The 21,352-nt window shown below is 65.7% G+C and overlaps 2 protein-coding genes across 9 annotated transcripts in view; both read right to left on the minus strand.

The window, feature by feature from the left end:
• On the minus strand, positions 1-19,866 carry SRPK3 (SRSF protein kinase 3). Of its 3 annotated transcripts, XM_075016612.1 has the most exons (16): positions 19,699-19,866; positions 19,493-19,568; positions 18,209-18,318; positions 17,758-17,866; positions 17,403-17,490; positions 9,750-9,837; positions 9,532-9,638; positions 8,793-8,958; positions 8,616-8,641; positions 7,912-8,074; positions 7,475-7,720; positions 7,257-7,357; positions 3,099-3,206; positions 2,758-2,827; positions 2,566-2,658; positions 1-2,395 (listed from the first exon to the last, which is right to left on the minus strand). In XM_075016612.1, the coding sequence occupies exons 1-16, from the start codon at positions 19,712-19,714 to the stop codon at positions 2,211-2,213; spliced, it is 1,752 nt and encodes a 583-aa protein (XP_074872713.1). In that variant the 5' UTR covers positions 19,715-19,866; the 3' UTR covers positions 1-2,210. The 3 variants fall into 3 exon arrangements, with proteins under 3 accessions (XP_074872713.1, XP_074872712.1, XP_074872711.1); XM_075016611.1 differs by lacking the exon at positions 19,699-19,866 and having other exon boundaries at positions 7,912-8,071; positions 19,493-19,669; XM_075016610.1 differs by lacking the exon at positions 19,699-19,866 and having other exon boundaries at positions 19,493-19,669.
• A 120-nt stretch (positions 19,867-19,986) lies between these two features.
• The window catches only part of PLXNB3 (plexin B3), a 34,669-nt gene continuing 33,303 nt past the window's right edge, over positions 19,987-21,352 (minus strand). For 2 of the 6 annotated variants that reach the window (XM_075016605.1, XM_075016609.1), the window contains exons 31-34: positions 21,246-21,310; positions 21,097-21,172; positions 20,823-20,897; positions 19,989-20,409 (exon numbers count right to left, since the gene is read on the minus strand). In XM_075016605.1, coding sequence (XP_074872706.1) covers positions 20,305-20,409; positions 20,823-20,897; positions 21,097-21,172; positions 21,246-21,310 — 321 coding nt within the window. In that variant the 3' untranslated portion in view covers positions 19,989-20,304. Of the gene's footprint in view, positions 20,410-20,822; positions 20,990-21,096; positions 21,173-21,245; positions 21,311-21,352 lie in introns of those variants that run through there. The other 4 variants (XM_075016606.1, XR_012648498.1, XM_075016607.1 and 1 more) reach the window with 4 other exon arrangements.

The following is a 21,352-nucleotide window of genomic DNA, read 5'->3' on the forward strand; positions in this document are numbered from 1 at the left end:
TCCAACTCCCAGTTCCAATTCAAACCCCTCAGGCTCCACCTCCTCCTTTGTCTGCAGTACAAAGGTGTTACCTGGTCATCAAGGTTACCCTCAGCAGGAGCCCCACACCCTCTGTGAGCCACTCACACACACACAGGTATCCCCCACTCCATCACAGAGCACGTGGCTCAGACAGTGACTTCTCTTAGAGGAGGGTCCAGTGATAGACTGTCCAGGTGTTAGTCGGGAGGAGAGGGTGGGGGAGGATACGGTAAGGGCTGGCTCAGAACAGGAACAGTCTCCAGAAAAGAATCTGGGAAGGGCAGAAAAGCTTCTCAAGTGCTTATACACAAATGCTAGAAGTGTGTAGTAGAGGAGGATATTGATATAATACACCTCACAGAGACCGGATGAGATGAGGACAAATCGAAGGGATGTGATTGTGCAGGGGTACAAAACAGCTTGGAAGGATGGTACAGGTCGTGCAGGTGGGGGAGTGGCACCGCGTGTGTGTAACAGGGTTCAGGGGTTCCTAAACTCTGTATCCCGGCTGCAGGTAGGGGTAGCTCTCACTCAGCAGCAGCACAGCAGGTTTATTAGCCAACAGGGCACAGAGCTGTATAGAGTGTCGGTACAGCAGGCAGAGACAGCCATCCCAATTCCTGCTGGGGAGAGGGGGCCCTGGAGCTGGGGCCTTGCCCCTTCTCTGTCTCTCTCCTCCATCCAGACTGCTTTCCAATTCCCAGTTCCAATTCAAACCCCTCAGGCTCCACCTCCTCCTTTGTCTGCAGCCCAGAGGTGTCACCTGGTCGCCAGTTTACCCTCAGCAGGAGCCCCCCACCCTCTGTGAGCCTAACACACCCCCCCCATGCCCCACTAGGTGCAGGTGGGGGAGTGGCAGTACGTGTGAAAGAAACTGTGGAATCAAATGAAGTCAAAATCTCGAATCCAAAGGCACAGAGAGGGAGCCGCGCTGGTCTGTACGCTATCAAACCAAAAAAGCCGTCCTACTGCACTTTAATGACTAACACAATAATGTATTAGGTGATGCGCTTTCCTGGGACAGACCCACTTGCTGTCCCACCAAAGCTCACCTAATAAGAGTTGTTAGTCTGGAAAGTGCTACTTGACTCCTTTTGTGTTCAAATCAAAAGGTTCCAAAGAATCTGTATGGACAGAAATTCCAGTCCCTAGTAAGAACATAGCGGTAGGGACAGACTGATGACCACCCGGCCAGGACTGTGACAGGGACTATGAAATGCTAAGGGAGGTTAGAGAGGCAATCAAAATAAAAAACTCCATCCCTGCTGCTGCGTGTCATAGGCCAGTGCTTCTCACCCGCCTCCCCCAAGAATAAACCTCCATACAAGACCAGCTGCCTCCGTGTCGTGTGTGCTCCTTGCCCGGACACCTGCGTTCCTGTCCCCTAAACATGGTCACTGTGAGGCCAGGCTTTTGTCAAACCATTTAATCAAGTGTCAGGCTGGGGGGAAGCCCACCCAGCTACACTCAGCCCCCATCCTGTGATTCCTTCCCTGCCCCCAACCTCTCATGGTGGCCAAGGCACACCAGGGTGGAGGTGGGCAAGGTGTCTGCACTCTGGAGTCCCTGGAGTCGTGCGGTGGCTGGAGGCCGGGTCCCTGCTAGGTGTGCAGCCGGGAGGGGGGGTCCCCCGCAGGCATGGGGCGGCTGGACGTCAGGGTCCCCCCTAGGTGCACAGCCAGAGGTCACACAGGACGGGGCGGCTGCATGCCAGGGTCCCTCCCCCCCCAGGTGCACAGCCAGGGGTCACACAGGACGGGGTGGCTGCATACCAGGGCCCCCCTAGGTGCGCAGCCGGGGGTCACACAGGATGGAGCGGCTGGATGCCAGGCCCCCCCTAGGTGCACAGCCAGGGGTCACACAGGACGGGGCGGCTGCATGCCAGGGCCCGGCTGGATGCCAGGGCCCCCCTAGGTGCACAGCCAGGGGTCACACAGGACGGGGCGGCTGCATGCCAGGGCCCCCCCTAAGTGCGCAGCTGGGGGTCACACAGGACGGGGCGGCTGGATGCCAGTGCCCCCCTAGGTGCGCAGCCGGGGGTCACACAGGACGGGGTGACTGCATGCCAGGGCCCCCCCTAGGTGCGCAGCCGGGGCTCACACAGGACAGGGCGGCTGGATGCCAGGGCCCCCGCTAGGTGCGCAGCCGGGGGTCACACAGGACGGGGTGGCTGCACGCCAGGGTCCCCCCTAGGTGCGCAGCCAGGGGTGCTGCAGGCATTGGGCGGCCGTGGCGCGCTGCTCGGGCAGGAACTCCAGCATGGGCAGTAGGAAGCGGGTGAAGGCGTCCGCCTGCTCGGGGGGCCACTCATACTTCTCCAGCAGCACCGCGTCCAGCGCCCAGGGCCGCAGGCTGGGGATGTGCCGCAGCTCACCTGGGGGTAGGGGGTGTCAGTGCCAGACCATGACCCCCCAAGCCCAGTCCCTGTCCCCCCACCTCCCTCCCATTGGCACCCCCAAACCCCAGATATGCCCTCCCCCGGCCCCAACTCCCACCTCCCTCCCATGGGCACCCCAGATCCTAGACGGCCACCCAGCCCCTCACCTCGGCGAGTGAAGAACTCCCGGGAGTAGCACCCCGACAGCGCAAAGTGTGGGGGGATCGCACCAAGCAGCTCCACCATGTGGGCAATGTGGTCTGTGGGGGGGAGGGGAGGTCAGCGCCAGGCCATGCAGCCAAACGCACACACCGGGCCAGCCCCAGCCTGTCTGCCTGGGGTATTGGGGCACAACTGACCTTCGTCTCTGCTGTAGTCGTCCCCGGAGTGGGGCTCGAAGAGGTAGTCGCCCGTTGCCAGCTCGAAGGCCTGCAGGAAACATGGGGTAAGAGTTGTGGGGGACCACAGGGCCAGGGCCCAGTTGTGGTGGAGATGGGGGGGCTTGTGTTTGGGGTCTGGGTGGAGGGGCTCGGGGCCGTGGGCGGGGCAGGGCCTGGGTGGAGGGGGTCTCAGGGCTGGGGCCTGTCTGTGTGCATGTGCGGGGGGTCACAGCCTGGCTGGGGGGCCTCCGGGCTGGGGACTCTGGACCAGGGTCTGGGGATGGGGTGCTCAGGGTCAGGGCCTGGCTGGGGGGTTGTACCATGCAAGCTGTGCTCCAGATGTCGGCCGGGGTGCTGTACCCAGCGCCGATGAGAACCTCCAGGGCCCGGTACTGCCGGGTTTGAATGTCCTCTGTGAAGTGCTTGTGCTGAGGGGAGAAAGCTGGTTATCCCTTGTTGGGGTTGTGGGGGTCTTGTACGTTCCATGCTCAGCAGCACAGGGTCCCCCCCACAGCAGGCAGCCACAGGTCAGCCTTGAAGCCCCAGCCCAGGCCTGTGCTCTGCCCCTCGGTTCCTGCTTGCTGGTGGTGTGGATGGAAGGAGAGGCAGCTGGTATGGGCACAGGCCCTGGAGCTGGCAGAGCACCAGGTACCCAACCAGGCACGTGGGTGGATTCCCTCTGTGAGCGCGTTCAAGGGCAGCACAGGCTGGGTGAGCGGGGCCCACCTCAGGGTACTGCGAAAGGGGGGACAGATGCCCCAGGCACAGCCCTGCCCAGCTCCTGTTGGGACCTTGAGCTGGGGAGGCTGAGGCCCCGGGTGAGTGGACTCTGCCTGGTGGCTGGAGCTTGAAGCTCTGGGTGTATCAAACCTCACAAGTTCCTATGAGTTCTGCACAGGGGCTGATGTGGACATTGTCTTGGTTAAGAGGAGTCCAGGACAGGAGGTTTGTTTCGAGTGTGAGCCTCTGCCCAGCCAGGCATCTGGGTATGGGGAGCGGTGTCCGTGCGGCCTGTAGAGGAAGGCAGCCACCACCGCCGGACACTTGGTGAGTTCCCTGGGGCAGCTGAGACCACAGGGAGGACCGTGAATTGGTGAGTGCCCCATTCACCATGGACCTGAAAATGGTAAACAGCTATGTGCACATATGCCTTCTTGACGAGCACCCAATAGGACGTCTTCACGTCACCCTCCTGTTTGTGAGCCTGTTGATGGCTGATCAGTGCAATTCTGGAGCTGCAGATCTCCGCACAGGAGGGGGCAGGTGTCGGCAGCTGTTGGAGGGGTGTGGGGCAGTTTCAGTGCTCTTTTGTTCTCCACCTTTTCTCATCTGTGCTGTGGTGGGACCTGTCAAATTGCGCCACCCCCTCATGGATTACTGTTCCCCATGGGGGACAGTCCTGGGCAAGGTTCTCCCAAGTGTCAACACCGATGCTGCACTTTTTCATGTGTGCCTTCAGCACACCCTTATATCGGTTCCGCTGGCCCCCAACGCTCCTCTGGCCTTCCTCCAACTCAGGAGACAGAATCTGTTCTGGGAGGCGCTGATCAGGCATCCGAACCACGGGGACCAGTCCAACAAAGCTGTTGATGAATGATAATGGCTTCCACGCTGCTCACGTTCGACTCCTCGAGGACGCCAGTGTTCATGCGCCCGTCCTCCCAAGAGATATTTAGGATTCTCCTGAGGCAGCATTGACCATATTGTTCAAGTGCCTCCAAATGATGCTTGTAGGTCTAGGTTTCACATGTGCACATAGGGTTAGAATAACCACTGCATGGTATACAAGGGGCTTTGTCCTGGGATAGAGTCTTCGAGATCTGAGACATCTGTGTCTCAGGTGGGCAGAAGCAGAGTGCACGGCTCAGTGTTGGATTTCTGCATCAGTGTCGACTCTGGCGGAAAGATGACTTCCAGCGTATGGGAAATGTTCCACATTTTCCAGCTCTTCCCCATTGACTTTAATAAAAGGTGCATGAGATTGTCCCATCAGCGAGGACTGGTAAAGCACCTTGGTCTTTCTGATGTTCAGCGTGAGACCAAGATTCTCGTATGCTTCAGTCTGAAGGGCTGTGGGAGAAAGAGCAACAACCATATTGTCATCCGTGTATTGGAGCTCCATGGTCAAGGTTGTGGTGGTCTTGCTTACAGCCTTCGGTTTCCTGAGATTGTCTATAGAGTGAACGGGAAGCTTTTCAGTCTTCACACCATCTGGAAACTTGCCATCAATGAGATGAAGGGTCCTGGAGATGAAGATGCAGAACAGTGATAGGGCGATGACTCAGCCTTGCGTGACTTTCGTTTTGACCTCAGAGGGGGCGCTTTGGGATCCGTTGTTGCTCATTACTGTGGCAGTCATGTTGTTGTGAAGCAGACTTACAATGCTAACGATTTTTTGGGGCAGCCGATCTTTGAGAGGATGGTCCACAGGGCGCAATGATTAACTGAGTCAAATGCTTTGGTCAGGTTGATGAAACTCATGTACAAGGCTTAGTTGTGTTCAACATTTTTCTTGCAGTTGCCAGGCAGTGAGATAATTTTGCTGCTCCTTGGAATGATGGGAAGCCAGACTGTGGAGCTCTGACCACCTTCTTTGGAGACTTGGGTGGGGATTCCATCTAGTCTGGTCGCCTTGTTGCACTTCATCGCTTTGAAGGCAGGTTGGACCCCATTCAGGGTAGGTGGTGTTGCAAGATTGTCTCGAGGCAGCTGGTGAGGGATTTTGTCAAGGCATCGTGCGACCGTGGTGGAGGGGCGGTTCCAGAGCTCACAGTGCTCCCTCCAGCGAGATGCAACGGCTTCGTTGTCTTTCAAGAGTTGGGTGCCATCCTTTGATCTCAGGGGATTGATTCCAGGGTTTCCCGGTCCACAAACAGCTGTGGTGGCATTGAAGAAACCTCTTGTATCGTTGATGTCTGAGAGATGCTGGAGTTCTTGCACCTTCTCAGAGTCCTTGTTTTACATTGGCCTTCTGCCTTGACCTTGCCATGCACTTCTCTCTTCACGGTGCAGTCGGTCGCTTCGCCAGCCGCAGAGCTGCGTTCTCCAATAGGCTCCCCATTCGCAACATGTGGCAAATGGGGCTGTGGATTGTGGCAAACGTGGGCGCCTCTCCAGCTGCTCCACACGTGTGCCCCACCCCATGGCGGCGGCTCCTCAACTCCCATGCGAGCTCCAGTGAGTAGGGAGGCTGGGAGGAGGGTGTGGCAATCCATGACGCTTGTTTTGGACACCACGGCCCTAAAGCCTTTCCTTTTTGTCTCAGTCAGGCGTTCAGTTTCACAGCGCTCCCATCAAACCAGTCCTGATGCTCCCTGCACCAGTAGCCAATGTTCTCCACAGGCTCCCATGGTGGCATTTTCCAACTGACACCAGTGTTCTTTCACACCGTCAGCATGCACTGTCTGCAGCTTCCTGTGGAGCGCTATCTGGAAGGCACTTCAGCTGATGAGGTCTTTCAAGCTTTGTACACTGCTTTGTCGTCAGGCCTGTTTGGTAACAAGCCCAGCTGCCACGGTGAGTCAAACAAGGCAGTGATCAGTCCAGCAGTCAGCAGCACCAGCCACTGCTTGCGTGAGGAGGACATCGCGCCGATCCCCTGCGCAGGTGATGACATGGGCTGAGGTGCCAGTGCTTCTACGGAGGAGGTTGTCGTGAGGATTTACAGCTGGTTTTCTGGCGGAAGAGGGTGTTCAGGATGACGGGTTTGTGGTGCCCACGTTTCATGAGGAGGAGCACTCCCCTGGAGCTGCTGCTGACTCCTTTCCAACAGCTGTTTGCCAGAGCTCTGCTCCTCTTCCAGCCCTAGCACTGAAACCCCACAAGAAAATCACCTTGTCATCTTCGGGGCTGTCTTTCAGGACTGTCCCCCATTGGGTGCAGAACTTCTCCTTTGCATCAGCTGCAGCATCTCGAGTTGGCACATAAGCACTCTCGACACTTGCTGGTTCATTTTGGCAAGCTCCTAACACGATGTGTGGGGCTCACTCCAGGCCAGGCGTCTGCCCCACTCTGTGCCAGCTGTGACCCCCGCCCCAGGCTCATGCGGGCACTTAAAGCATTTAACGATGGACATAACGACACTGTAGGATGCTGCAGGGCCCAGCCCAGCAGAGCAGGAGCAGAGGGGTCACCCAAGGGGCTGTTAGGCTGAGCCAAGGGTACCTGCTGAGGGCGCCTCCGCAGCTGTGGGTGCGTGCACCCACATGGAACGCACATGGACAACCTCACGCACATGGCAGTGCCAGCTATGCCAGCCCCCCACTTCCCCAAGCCCACCCCTACTTAGCAGCCCCTGCTCAGCCTCCTCCCGCTCCAGCTGCTGCCTTTCCCACCCCAGGCCCCACAGAACCCAACCCACCCAACGCAGCTGTGAGGAAGTGGAGGGCATGTGAACACAGCTCTGCCCCCGCAGCCCTCAGAACCTGTTGCCCCAGCTAGATTCCCACTCCCCCAGCAGTGGGCCTGGCCCCCCTCACCACCCAGCAGGCATTGCCCAGATCAGCGATCTTCACTCGGAGCCGGTCGGCGTTCTGAGGGTCCAGGGGGTTCACCAGGAACTCGGAGACGCTGAATGGACCTGGAGGACAGCGCGGGGTGAGGTCCACATATCCCTCCCAACCCTGACTGGTAGGGGAGAGCGGCCTGCCCGCTCCCCCACCCACCGCTGGGCAGAAGCAGCTCCACCTCCACTTACCGCTGGGGCTGGGCGAGAGCAGCCTCCCGCACTCCCACTTCCCCGAGCTGCCAGACAGGGCGGAGCCAGAGGCAGTGGAAAAGAGGGAGCTGGAGACACCGGAAGTGGCCGACTCAGGGCTGGGGGGCCGGCGGGGGGCAGCCCGGGCGCTGCGAGCATCGTAGGGTGGCAGGGCCTGGAAGCCAGAAGATGACGTCTGGCTCTGGGGGCTGCTGGCCAGGCTGCCCCCCCTGGGGAGGGGCCCCTCTGCAAGGGCAAGAGGGGCAGTGAGACCCCCCTGCAGAACAGGGGGCTACCCCCCTCCCCTACCACCCAGCTGTCCCCAAAACTCCCTGCCCCCCGAGCCCCTTTCTCCCCACAGGCTCCCTCACTTCTCCTGGGTCCCCAATGCACCAGCCCCACAGGCCCCCTCGCTTCCCTCTCCCGCCGCCTCTCACCTTCCTCTGTGTCAGAGTCAGTCCCAGGCAGGGGGGCCCCATGGGGGCAGCCCCCCATCTCCAGCTCCTCCAGCTGCTGCAGGTCACGGAGCCGTTCCTCCAGCAGCCGGCTCTGGCGTCGCTGCTTCCGCTTCAGCTTCTTCCGCTGGTTCTTGGAGAGCTGCTGGGAGCCCCTGGTCAGTCCCCTGCGAGGGCCCTCAGGTAGGGCCCATGACCCACCCCAGTCAGTGCCCAAGGCAGGGGAGGGAGCTCAGGGCAGGCAGCCAAGGGATGGCCTTGGGAGTGGGGCACAGGGGGTGAAGATGGGCACCCAGCCGACGTGTGACCAGGAGACCAGGTGAGTGTGTTGGGCCGCGCTGGCAGGCGGGGACGGAAGCGAGCGTGCAAAGGGCCGCGCTGGCAGGCGGGGACGGAAGCGAGCGTGCAAAGGGCCGCGCTGGCAGGCGGGGACGGAAGCGAGCGTGCAAAGGGCCGCGCTGGCAGGCGGGGACGGAAGCGAGCGTGCAAAGGGCCGCGCTGGCAGGCGGGGACGGAAGCGAGCGTGCAAAGGGCCGCGCTGGCAGGCGGGGACGGAAGCGAGCGTGCAAAGGGCCGCGCTGGCAGGTGGAAACACAAATGGTGGGGAGTGGGGGTAAGCAGATGTTGGGGCTGCCTGTGCACAAGGACACCTGTCCCTCTGCCTGGGCAGAGACCCCAGAACTCACCTTGATGCCTGGTGGGGCGGAGCTCACTGGGGCCACACACACACACGCAGAGAGAACAAGTGTCAGATGTGTAATGGACTTTGTGCAGCTCCTGCTACAGATGCCCATGAGGCGGAAGTCTGGGCTCCCCACCCGCCCCAAGCCACAGAGAGAACCCAGGTGTCCAGGGGGACCTACCAGCAGAGGTGGAGGGGGGTGGCCCCCCCAGCTGCTGCCAGCGGGTGGCCTCGGCTGCCAGGCGCCGCAGGTAGCCCTCGCCCACACACAGCAGCACGTTCTCCGGCTTGATGTCCGTGTGGATGATCTTACACTTGGTGTGCAAGTAATCCAGGCCCTGCAGCACCTGGGGGCACAGATGGGGGACTAAGCCTTGCCCCCAAAGCACCCCCCACCCGCCACACTTGGGGGGTGTCTGGACCAAGAGAGCCCCTGCCCTGCCCCCAGCCCATCTGCTGGGCATGGGGGAGTATGGACTGGGCAAGAGGTTCCCATACGCAGAGCTCCCCACACGGGGGGGCAGATATGGGGCTGTACGGATGGGACAGACCCTGTCCCAATCCACAGCCTTAGGTGGCATTACAGGGAGCTGCTACAGGGCCCTGCTACAGGGCCATAATCAAACCCTGCCAGCCCCACCGCCCCAAGGGGTTGGCAGGTAAAGCACAAGGGGAGGGGGCTGAGGGCCCGGCCTCCTGGGTTCTCTGTGCAGTGATTACAAAGTAGGGGTGCGTGCTGGCTGCGATTTCACCCAGGCGTGGGGAACTCCGGCCTGGGGTCTGGATTGGGCCTGGGACATGGCTGTGCACCTCCCCTCCCGTGGACTAGCTAGAACTGGGGTAGAGGTGGGGGGCGTTGTCCCCTCCCGCAGACTGTCTGGAAGCTGGGGGGCTAAGGGGCCTGTTCCCCCCAGCCATACCTGCCGTACGATGCTCTTCACACAGGGCAGGGGCAGCCCCTGGTAGTTGGATTTAATGATCCACTTCAACAGCTGATGCCCCAGGACCTCCAGCACCATGCAGACATCTGAGCCAGGAGTCAAGGAAAAGGGGGGAGCCCAGCCCCTAGGTTCTGTCCCCGGTGGTGAGAAAAGAGCAAGCAGGCTCCTAGGACGCCTGGGTCCCCTTGGAAGGATACGGACACCATTGATCCCTGAGATCTTGAAGTCTTCAAGTAGATGAACAATGTTCTCTCTCTTGGGGTCACTGGGGTCCGAGTCTCGCACCTGCAGGGATGCGAGGGAGGTGAGGCCTGGCCTAGGAACTAGAGGCAGGGCTGGGGGAGTTGAGAGGCGTCAGCCATGGGGCAGGAAGGACGGAGGGTTGGGTGGGACATGTGGGCAGGAGGGAGCAGGGTGGGATGGGGATGTTGGGAAACAGGGGCAGCGGGATGGGTGGGGTGGGACCGGGATGCTGGAGGACGGGGGCACCGGGATGGGCAGGGTGGGACCGGGATGCGGGGGACGGGGGCACCGGGATGGGCAGAGTGGGACAGGGATGCGGGGGACGGGGATGCTGGAGGACGGGGGCACCGGGATGGGCAGAGTGGGACCGGGATGCGGGGGACGGGGATGCTGGAGGACGGGGGCACCGGGATGGGCAGAGTGGGACCGGGATGCGGGGGACGGGGATGCTGGAGGACGGGGGCACTGGGATGGGCAGGGTGGGACCGGGATGCGGGGGACGGGGATGCTGGAGGACGGGGGCACCGGGATGGGCAGGGTGGGACCGGGATGCGGGGGACGGGGATGCTGGCGAATGGGGGCACCGGGATGGGCAGGGTGGGACAGGGATGCGGGGGACGGGGATGCTGGCAAATGGGGGCACCGGGATGGGCAGGGTGGGACAGGGATGCGGGGGACGGGGATGCTGGAGGACGGGGGCACCGGGATGGGCAGGGTGGGACCGGGATGCGGGGGACGGGGATGCTGGCGAATGGGGGCACCGGGATGGGCAGGGTGGGACCGGGATGCGGGGGACGGGGATGCTGGCGAATGGGGGCACCGGGATGGGCAGGGTGGGACCGGGATGCGGGGGACGGGGATGCTGGCGAATGGGGGCACCGGGATGGGCAGGGTGGGACCGGGATGCGGGGGACGGGGATGCTGGCGAATGGGGGCACCGGGATGGGCAGAGTGGGACAGGGATGCGGGGGGACGGGGATGCTGGAGGACGGGGGCACCAGGATGGGCAGGGTGGGACAGGGATGCGGGGGGACGGGGATGCTGGCGAATGGGGGCACCGGGATGGGCAGGGTGGGACCGGGATGCGGGGGACGGGGATGCTGGAGGACGGGGGCACCGGGATGGGCAGAGTGGGACAGGGATGCGGGGGACGGGGATGCTGGCGAATGGGGGCACCGGGATGGGCAGGGTGGGACAGGGATGCAGGGGACGGGGATGCTGGCGAATGGGGGCACCGGGATGGGCAGAGTGGGACAGGGATGCGGGGGACGGGGATGCTGGAGGACGGGGGCACCAGGATGGGCAGAGTGGGACAGGGATGCGGGGGGACGGGGATGCTGGAGGACGGGGGCACCGGGATGGGCAGAGTGGGACAGGGATGCGGGGGGACGGGGATGCTGGAGGACGGGGGCACCAGGATGGGCAGGGTGGGACAGGGATGCGGGGGGACGGGGATGCTGGCGAATGGGGGCACCAGGATGGGCAGAGTGGGACAGGGATGCGGGGGGACGGGGATGCTGGAGGACGGGGGCACCGGGATGGGCAGAGTGGGACAGGGATGCGGGGGGACGGGGATGCTGGCGAATGGGGGCACCAGGATGGGCAGGGTGGGACAGGGATGCGGGGGGACGGGGATGCTGGAGGACGGGGGCACCGGGATGGGCAGGGTGGGACAGGGATGCGGGGGACGGGGATGCTGGCGAATGGGGGCACCGGGATGGGCAGAGTGGGACAGGGATGCGGGGGACGGGGATGCTGGAGGACGGGGGCACCGGGATGGGCAGAGTGGGACAGGGATGCGGGGGACGGGGATGCTGGAGGACGGGGGCACCGGGATGGGCAGGGTGGGACAGGGATGCGGGGGACGGGGATGCTGGCGAATGGGGGCACCGGGATGGGCAGGGTGGGACAGGGATGCGGGGGACGGGGATGCTGGCGAATGGGGGCACCGGGATGGGCAGAGTGGGACAGGGATGCGGGGGACGGGGATGCTGGCGAATGGGGGCACCGGGATGGGCAGAGTGGGACAGGGATGCGGGGGACGGGGATGCTGGCGAATGGGGGCACCGGGATGGGCAGAGTGGGACAGGGATGCGGGGGGACGGGGATGCTGGAGGACGGGGGCACCAGGATGGGCAGAGTGGGACAGGGATGCGGGGGGACGGGGATGCTGGCGAATGGGGGCACCGGGATGGGCAGGGTGGGACTGGGATGCGGGGGGACGGGGATGCTGGCGAATGGGGGCACCGGGATGGGCAGGGTGGGACCGGGATGCGGGGGACGGGGATGCTGGAGGATGGGGGCACCGGGATGGGCAGAGTGGGACAGGGATGCGGGGGACGGGGATGCTGGAGGACGGGGGCACCGGGATGGGCAGAGTGGGACCGGGATGCGGGGGACGGGGATGCTGGAGGACGGGGGCACTGGGATGGGCAGGGTGGGACCGGGATGCGGGGGACGGGGATGCTGGAGGACGGGGGCACCGGGATGGGCAGGGTGGGACAGGGATGCGGGGGACGGGGATGGTGGAGGACGGGGGCACTGGGATGGGCAGGGTGGTACAGGGATGCGGGGGACGGGGATGCTGGCGAATGGGGGCACCGGGATGGGCAGGGTGGGACAGGGATGCGGGGGACGGGGATGCTGGCAAATGGGGGCACAGGGATGGGCAGGGTGGGACAGGGATGCGGGGGACGGGGATGCTGGAGGACGGGGGCACCGGGATGGGCAGGGTGGGACCGGGATGCGGGGGACGGGGATGCTGGCGAATGGGGGCACCGGGATGGGCAGGGTGGGACCGGGATGCGGGGGACGGGGATGCTGGCGAATGGGGGCACCAGGATGGGCAGAGTGGGACAGGGATGCGGGGGGACGGGGATGCTGGCGAATGGGGGCACCAGGATGGGCAGAGTGGGACAGGGATGCGGGGGGACGGGGATGCTGGAGGACGGGGGCACCGGGATGGGCAGAGTGGGACAGGGATGCGGGGGACGGGGATGCTGGCGAATGGGGGCACCAGGATGGGCAGAGTGGGACAGGGATGCGGGGGGACGGGGATGCTGGCGAATGGGGGCACCAGGATGGGCAGAGTGGGACAGGGATGCGGGGGGACGGGGATGCTGGAGGACGGGGGCACCGGGATGGGCAGAGTGGGACAGGGATGCGGGGGGACGGGGATGCTGGCGAATGGGGGCACCAGGATGGGCAGGGTGGGACAGGGATGCGGGGGGACGGGGATGCTGGAGGACGGGGGCACCGGGATGGGCAGGGTGGGACAGGGATGCGGGGGACGGGGATGCTGGCGAATGGGGGCACCGGGATGGGCAGAGTGGGACAGGGATGCGGGGGACGGGGATGCTGGAGGACGGGGGCACCGGGATGGGCAGAGTGGGACAGGGATGCGGGGGACGGGGATGCTGGCGAATGGGGGCACCGGGATGGGCAGGGTGGGACCGGGATGCGGGGGGACGGGGATGCTGGCGAATGGGGGCACCGGGATGGGCAGAGTGGGACAGGGATGCGGGGGACGGGGATGCTGGCGAATGGGGGCACCGGGATGGGCAGAGTGGGACAGGGATGCGGGGGACGGGGATGCTGGCGAATGGGGGCACCGGGATGGGCAGAGTGGGACAGGGATGCGGGGGACGGGGATGCTGGCGAATGGGGGCACCGGGATGGGCAGGGTGGGACCGGGATGCGGGGGACGGGGATGCTGGAGGATGGGGGCACCGGGATGGGCAGAGTGGGACAGGGATGCGGGGGACGGGGATGCTGGAGGATGGGGGCACCGGGATGGGCAGAGTGGGACAGGGATGCAGGGGACGGGGATGCTGGCGAATGGGGGCACCGGGATGGCCAGAGTGGGACAGGGATGCGGGGGGACGGGGATGCTGGAGGACGGGGGCACCAGGATGGGCAGAGTGGGACAGGGATGCGGGGGGACGGGGATGCTGGAGGACGGGGGCACCAGGATGGGCAGAGTGGGACAGGGATGCGGGGGACGGGGATGCTGGAGGACGGGGGCACCGGGATGGGCAGAGTGGGACAGGGATGCGGGGGACGGGGATGCTGGCGAATGGGGGCACCGGGATGGGCAGGGTGGGACCGGGATGCGGGGGGACGGGGATGCTGGCGAATGGGGGCACCGGGATGGGCAGAGTGGGACAGGGATGCGGGGGACGGGGATGCTGGCGAATGGGGGCACCGGGATGGGCAGAGTGGGACAGGGATGCGGGGGACGGGGATGCTGGCGAATGGGGGCACTGGGATGGGCAGAGTGGGACAGGGATGCGGGGGACGGGGATGCTGGCGAATGGGGGCACCGGGATGGGCAGGGTGGGACCGGGATGCGGGGGACGGGGATGCTGGAGGATGGGGGCACCGGGATGGGCAGAGTGGGACAGGGATGCGGGGGACGGGGATGCTGGAGGATGGGGGCACCGGGATGGGCAGAGTGGGACAGGGATGCAGGGGACGGGGATGCTGGCGAATGGGGGCACCGGGATGGCCAGAGTGGGACAGGGATGCGGGGGGACGGGGATGCTGGAGAACGGGGGCACCAGGATGGGCAGAGTGGGACAGGGATGCGGGGGACGGGGATGCTGGCGAATGGGGGCACCGGGATGGGCAGGGTGGTACAGGGATGCGGGGGGACGGGGATGCTGGCGAATGGGGGCACCGGGATGGGCAGGGTGGGACCGGGATGCGGGGGGACGGGGATGCTGGCGAATGGGGGCACCGGGATGCGGGGGGACGGGGATGCGGGGGGACGGGGATGCTGGAGGACGGGGGCACCGGGATGGGCAGGGTGGGACCGGGATGCGGGGGGACGGGGATGCTGGCGAATGGGGGCACCGGGATGGGCAGAGTGGGACAGGGATGCGGGGGACGGGGATGCTGGCGAATGGGGGCACCGGGATGGGCAGAGTGGGACAGGGATGGGCAGGGTGGTACAGGGATGCGGGGGACGGGGATGCTGGAGGACGGGGGCACCGGGATGGGCAGGGTGGGACCAGGATGCGGGGGACGGGGATGCTGGCGAATGGGGGCACCGGGATGGGCAGGGTGGGACCGGGATGGGCAGAGTGGGACAGGGATGCTGGCGAATGGGGGCACCGGGATGGGCAGAGTGGGACAGGGATGGGCAGAGTGGGACAGGGATGCGGGGGACGGGGATGCTGGAGGACGGGGGCACCGGGATGGGCAGGGTGGGACCGGGATGCGGGGGACGGGGATGCTGGAGGACGGGGGCACCGGGATGGGCAGGGTGGGACAGGGATGCGGGGGGACGGGGATGCTGGAGGACGGGGGCACCGGGATGGGCAGGGTGGGACAGGGATGCGGGGGACGGGGATGCTGGCGAATGGGGGCACCGGGATGGGCAGGGTGGGACAGGGATGCTGGAGGACGGGGGCACCGGGATGGGCAGAGTGGGACAGGGATGGGCAGGGTGGTACAGGGATGCGGGGGACGGGGATGCTGGAGGACGGGGGCACCGGGATGGGCAGGGTGGGACCAGGATGCGGGGGACGGGGATGCTGGCGAATGGGGGCACCGGGATGGGCAGGGTGGGACCGGGATGGGCAGAGTGGGACAGGGATGCTGGCGAATGGGGGCACCGGGATGGGCAGAGTGGGACAGGGATGGGCAGAGTGGGACAGGGATGCGGGGGACGGGGATGCTGGCGAATGGGGGCACCGGGATGGGCAGGGTGGGACAGGGATGCGGGGGACGGGGATGCTGGAGGACGGGGGCACCGGGATGGGCAGGGTGGGACAGGGATGCGGGGGATGGGGATGCTGGCGAATGGGGGCACCGGGATGGGCAGAGTGGGACCGGGATGCGGGGGACGGGGATGCTGGCGAATGGGGGCACCGGGATGGGCAGGGTGGGACAGGGATGCGGGGGACGGGGATGCTGGCGAATGGGGGCACCGGGATGGGCAGAGTGGGACAGGGATGGGCAGGGTGGTACAGGGATGCGGGGGACGGGGATGCTGGAGGACGGGGGCACCGGGATGGGCAGGGTGGGACCAGGATGCGGGGGACGGGGATGCTGGCGAATGGGGGCACCGGGATGGGCAGGGTGGGACCGGGATGGGCAGAGTGGGACAGGGATGCTGGCGAATGGGGGCACTGGGATGGGCAGAGTGGGACAGGGATGGGCAGAGTGGGACAGGGATGCGGGGGACGGGGATGCTGGCGAATGGGGGCACCGGGATGGGTAGGGTGGGACAGGGATGCGGGGGACGGGGATGCTGGAGGACGGGGGCACCGGGATGGGCAGGGTGGGACAGGGATGCGGGGGACGGGGATGCTGGAGGACGGGGGCACCGGGATGGGCAGGGTGGGACCGGGATGCGGGGGACGGGGATGCTGGAGTACGGGGGCACCGGGATGGGCAGGGTGGGACAGGGATGCGGGGGGACGGGGATGCTGGAGGACGGGGGCACCGGGATGGGCAGGGTGGGACAGGGATGCGGGGGACGGGGATGCTGGCGAATGGGGGCACCGGGATGGGCAGGGTGGGACAGGGATGCGGGGGACGGGGATGCTGGAGGACGGGGGCACCGGGATGGGCAGAGTGGGACAGGGATGGGCAGGGTGGTACAGGGATGCGGGGGACGGGGATGCTGGAGGACGGGGGCACCGGGATGGGCAGGGTGGGACCAGGATGCGGGGGACGGGGATGCTGGCGAATGGGGGCACCGGGATGGGCAGGGTGGGACCGGGATGGGCAGAGTGGGACAGGGATGCTGGCGAATGGGGGCACCGGGATGGGCAGAGTGGGACAGGGATGGGCAGAGTGGGACAGGGATGCGGGGGACGGGGATGCTGGCGAATGGGGGCACCGGGATGGGCAGGGTGGGACAGGGATGCGGGGGACGGGGATGCTGGAGGACGGGGGCACCGGGATGGGCAGGGTGGGACAGGGATGCGGGGGATGGGGATGCTGGCGAATGGGGGCACCGGGATGGGCAGAGTGGGACCGGGATGCGGGGGACGGGGATGCTGGCGAATGGGGGCACCGGGATGGGCAGGGTGGGACAGGGATGCGGGGGACGGGGATGCTGGAGGACGGGGGCACCGGGATGGGCAGGGTGGGACAGGGATGCGGGGGACGGGGATGCTGGCGAATGGGGGCACCGGGATGGGCAGGGTGGGACAGGGATGCGGGGGACGGGGATGCTGGAGGACGGGGGCACCGGGATGGGCAGGGTGGGACAGGGATGCGGGGGACGGGGATGCTGGAGGACGGGGGCACCGGGATGGGCAGGGTGGGACAGGGATGCGGGGGACGGGGATGCTGGAGGACGGGGGCACCGGGATGGGCAGGGTGGGACAGGGATGCGGGGGACGGGGATGCTGGCGAATGGGGGCACCGGGATGGGCAGGGTGGGACAGGGATGCGGGGGACGGGGATGCTGGCGAATGGGGGCACCGGGATGGGCAGGGTGGTATAGGGATGCGGGGGGACGGGGATGGTGGAGGACGGGGGCACCGGGATGGGCAGGGTGGGACCGGGATGCGGGGGGACGGGGATGCTGGCGAATGGGGACACCGGGATGGGCAGAGTGGGACCGGGATGCGGGGGACGGGGGCACTCACACATTTGAGCAATTTGATCTCATCCAAGGCCGTCTCGGTGTAATGCTCAGCGCTCTTCACCACCTTCAGTGCCACAAACCGCTTCCGTCTGCGGGCCAGGGGCATTAGTGCCTCACAGACCCCCCAAAACCAGGAGACAACCCAGGTGTGTGGGTGCAGCCCCCTCCACCCCCCGAGGCAGGAGACAACCCAGGTGTCCAGGCCCCCCAAGCCCTCTCCACCCCCTCCACTCTAACCACCTACCCACCCCAAGGCAGGAGAGGACCCAGGGGTCGAGCCCCCCCAGTCCTCCTCCACTCTAACCACCAGCCCACCCCAAGGGAGGAGAGACCCCGGGGGTCCGGGCCCCACTCACTGGATGTCCCAGCAGAGCCAGACGGTGGAGAAATGGCCCCAGCCCAGCTTGCGGACCACGTGGTGGCGCCCGTTGAAGAGATCTCCGATTGCCACTGGATAATACCCACCTGGGGGAGACGGGTCAGCTGCTGCTGGCTTGGGGGAGCAGGGCCCAGGATATCCAGCATCCCACCCCGCCCCCTGCACATAGGGTCCTTCCCATTGTACAACGCTCCCCTCAGTGGGACACCTCTCCCCGTGGCACCCCCCACCCTCCCCCGGGGAACATCCCTCCCTGGGACACCCTCTTACGCCTGTGGCACATCTCTTCAGGCCATGCACGATGGCATGTCTGGATCTCTCCGCACGGACCCTCCCTGATCCCATCCCTTAAGGGTCAGCCTCCCACGCGCTACGTCCTCCTGTGACTCCTCCTCACGCAGCCCCGAGCTGCACCCCAGATCCCCCACCTTTACAGTAGTCCCGAGGATCCTCCTGCTCCTCGTCGTCTGATCCCAGGTGGCCCCCGGCCTTGGGGGACAGGAGCAGTGGTGGGGGGGGGCAGGGGTGCTGGGGCGCCCTGGGGAGAAACGGGTCAGCGATGCCCTGGGGCTGGGGCGGGGGTGCAGCCCTGCTCCCATACTTGGGACCCTCCACTGCCTGCCCCATGGGGCTGCCAGAACTGGCTGTTGGGGTTCCTCAGACACGCTCCTCCCTGGAGCCTCCTGACGGACAGGGATGTGCCAGGGTGCAGTGCATGCTGGGATACCTGTCCTGACTCACCAGTGACCTCACTCCCCGGCACCATGGGGTTAAAAATAGCTGCCAGCCAGCTGGGGCGGGGCGGCCCGGGGGGGAATCTGGGTCTGGCCCCCCGCCCCCCAGGGGCCCTGAATCAGCCCATATGTGGGGGGCACCCAGACCAGTGAGGTGGGGGCAGGCGGGGGCAGGCAGGGGCAGTTGGAACAGTGATGGCCCAGCCAGCTGATTACCCACCCCAGCCGGTGCCCCTCACTCCCGCCCCACCACCCCTGCTAGCCTACCCCTCCCCCGCCCAGACCCTCTCCCAACACACACACACACACACACACCGGTGCCCCTCATTCCCGCCCCACCACCCCTGCTAGCCTACCCCTCCCCCGCCCAGACCCTCTCCCAACACACACACACACACCGGTGCCCCTCACTCCCGCCCCACCACCCCTGCTAGCCTACCCCTCCCCCGCCCAGACCCTCTCCCAACACACACACACACCGGTGCCCCTCACTCCCGCCCCACCACCCCTGCTAGCCTACCCCTCCCCCGCCCAGACCCTCTCCCAACACACACACACACCGGTGCCCCTCACTCCCGCCCCACCACCCCTGCTAGCCTACCCCTCCCCCGCCCAGACCCTCTCCCAACACACACACACACACACACACACACACACACACACCGGTGCCCCTCATTCCCGCCCCACCACCCCTGCTAGCCTACCCCTCCCCCGCCCAGACCCTCTCCCAACACACACACACACACACACACACACCGGTGCCCCTCATTCCCGCCCCACCACCCCTGCTAGCCTACCCCTCCCCCGCCCAGACCCTCTCCCAACACACACACACACACACACACACACCCCGGTGCCCCTCACTCCTGACCCACAACCCCTGGTAGCCTACCCCACCCCGCCCAGACCCCGCTCCCACGGTGCCCGTCACTCCCGACCCACAGCCCCCATTAGCCTGCCCCCCACCTACACACTCACCCAGGGGGTGTTGCCCATGGTCCTCTCTCTTTCTTGAGTTTCTTTTTGGCTTTCTTGCTGTGGGAGCTGCCTGGACCTGTGGGGGAGGCAGGATCAGCAGGGGAGGGGCTGGCAGAAGCTCCCCCCCAGACATTAGCCATTGTACTGCACTGCCCTGAGCTGCGCCCACGTTTGCCCCCCAAGTGCCCTGCCCACCACACCCTCACCCTTCTTGCTGCTCATTTCTCCCCCCTCCAGAGCTCCATGTGCCCTGACTGGCAGCGCGTGTGCGCCCCCCCCCACACCCGTGGGGGAACAGCTGCTGCTCCATGGGAGGGGGAGGTCTCCGGAGGCAGAGAAGGAAATGGGGGAGGGGTGTCACCCCCAATCGCTCTGGCAGCAGCTGGGGGCCAGACGCCTCTTTCCCTGCAGGGCCCTCCTGCAGCTCTAGCCCCAATTCCAGGCTCTGAGCCAGCAGGGGGGTCCCCCTAGGTCCCCCACAATTAAAGGGCCGGAGACCATATTCTGAAAAGGTTTTTTATTGCTTAAAATAACTTACAGCGGGGGTGGGGGCTGTACAGGGGGAGCCGGGGAGCTCTCGGGGTGACGACAGACACTCCCGTTAGTGCACTACTGGGCTCACAGCTGGCCCCCCAAGGGACTGAAAGCAGCTGGGGTGGACATGGGGCTGAGGGCTGGTGAGAGCACTGGTCTGTGTAAGGCACTGGGGGGGTCACTGCACCGGGGTCCCTGAGATGGGGGTGCAGCGACCCCAGAATGAATCGGAGTGGGAGAGCCCAGGCCAAGGGGACGCCGGGGGCAGGAAACAGGGGTCACAAGTCGGTGACTTTGTTCTCCACCAGGGCGGCGATCTGCTGCAGCCGACAGGCCAGCTGCATCTTCTGCCCCACGGGGTCCTCCTCTAGCGCACTGACGATCTGCAACACACGGCCCGGGGTTACCGCCCCCGCCCACTGCCCCACAGAGCCACCAGCCCCCCACCCTCTGCCCCCCACCCATTGCCCCCTAACACCCTCATCTGCTGCCACATGGTGCCCTGTGCCTGCATCCCCCTGCTCCCCCGCTGCCCCACGGCACCCCCCATGGCACTATTACCCACAGCCCCCTGCCCCACAACCTCCCACCCCCTAGTGGCCTCATCTGTTGCCACACAGAGCCCTCGGCCCCCTGCCCCATCATCTGGTGCCAAACTGTGTCCCATGTCTGCTACCCACTGCGCCCACTTGCTGCCCCATGGCACCATCACCCACTGCCCCCGGTCCTCCCCTAACAGCACTGGGCCCCCTCTGTCCCGCCTGGCTCACTGCCTCTTGGCGCTCCCAGCCCCCACCTGGTCGTAGTACTTGTTGATGTAGCCGTAGAGCTCCCGCAGAGCCGCCAAGCAGCTCAGGTCCGCAGAGTATTTCTGCAGTGGGAAGAGGCAGGAATGGCAGGGGCTGCGGGCGGGGGCACCAGCAGGGCTGGGCTGGGGGAGCCATGGGTCAGGAGCCAGGGGCGCTGGTGGGAACAGTAGGTTAGGAACAAAGGGGCACTGGCAGGGCCACAGGTCAGGAATGGGGGGGCTCCCGAGGGGCTGGGCTATGGGTCAGGAGGGGTCGCCCTACCCTGGACAGCTCGGTCAGGGCCGAGTTCCTCTCCTGGTAGGTGACTGGGGGCGCCTGGCGGACCTCAGCGTAGAACCTGGCAGGAGAGAGTTGATGAGCAGCTGAGGCCAGGAGGGAGCCCAGTGCCCCCCCATCCCCGCCCCACTCACTTCTCCACCAGCTCTTTGTAGAGGGGGATCTCCCGGGCGTAGAGCAGTTTGTTCACGGGTGAGTCCTGCAGGGAGAGAAGTCGTGAGAGAGCCGGGCGGGGAGGGGT

Source organism: Carettochelys insculpta, chromosome 22 (assembly GCF_033958435.1).
Source record: "Carettochelys insculpta isolate YL-2023 chromosome 22, ASM3395843v1, whole genome shotgun sequence".
Taxonomy (NCBI): Eukaryota; Metazoa; Chordata; order Testudines; family Carettochelyidae; genus Carettochelys; species Carettochelys insculpta.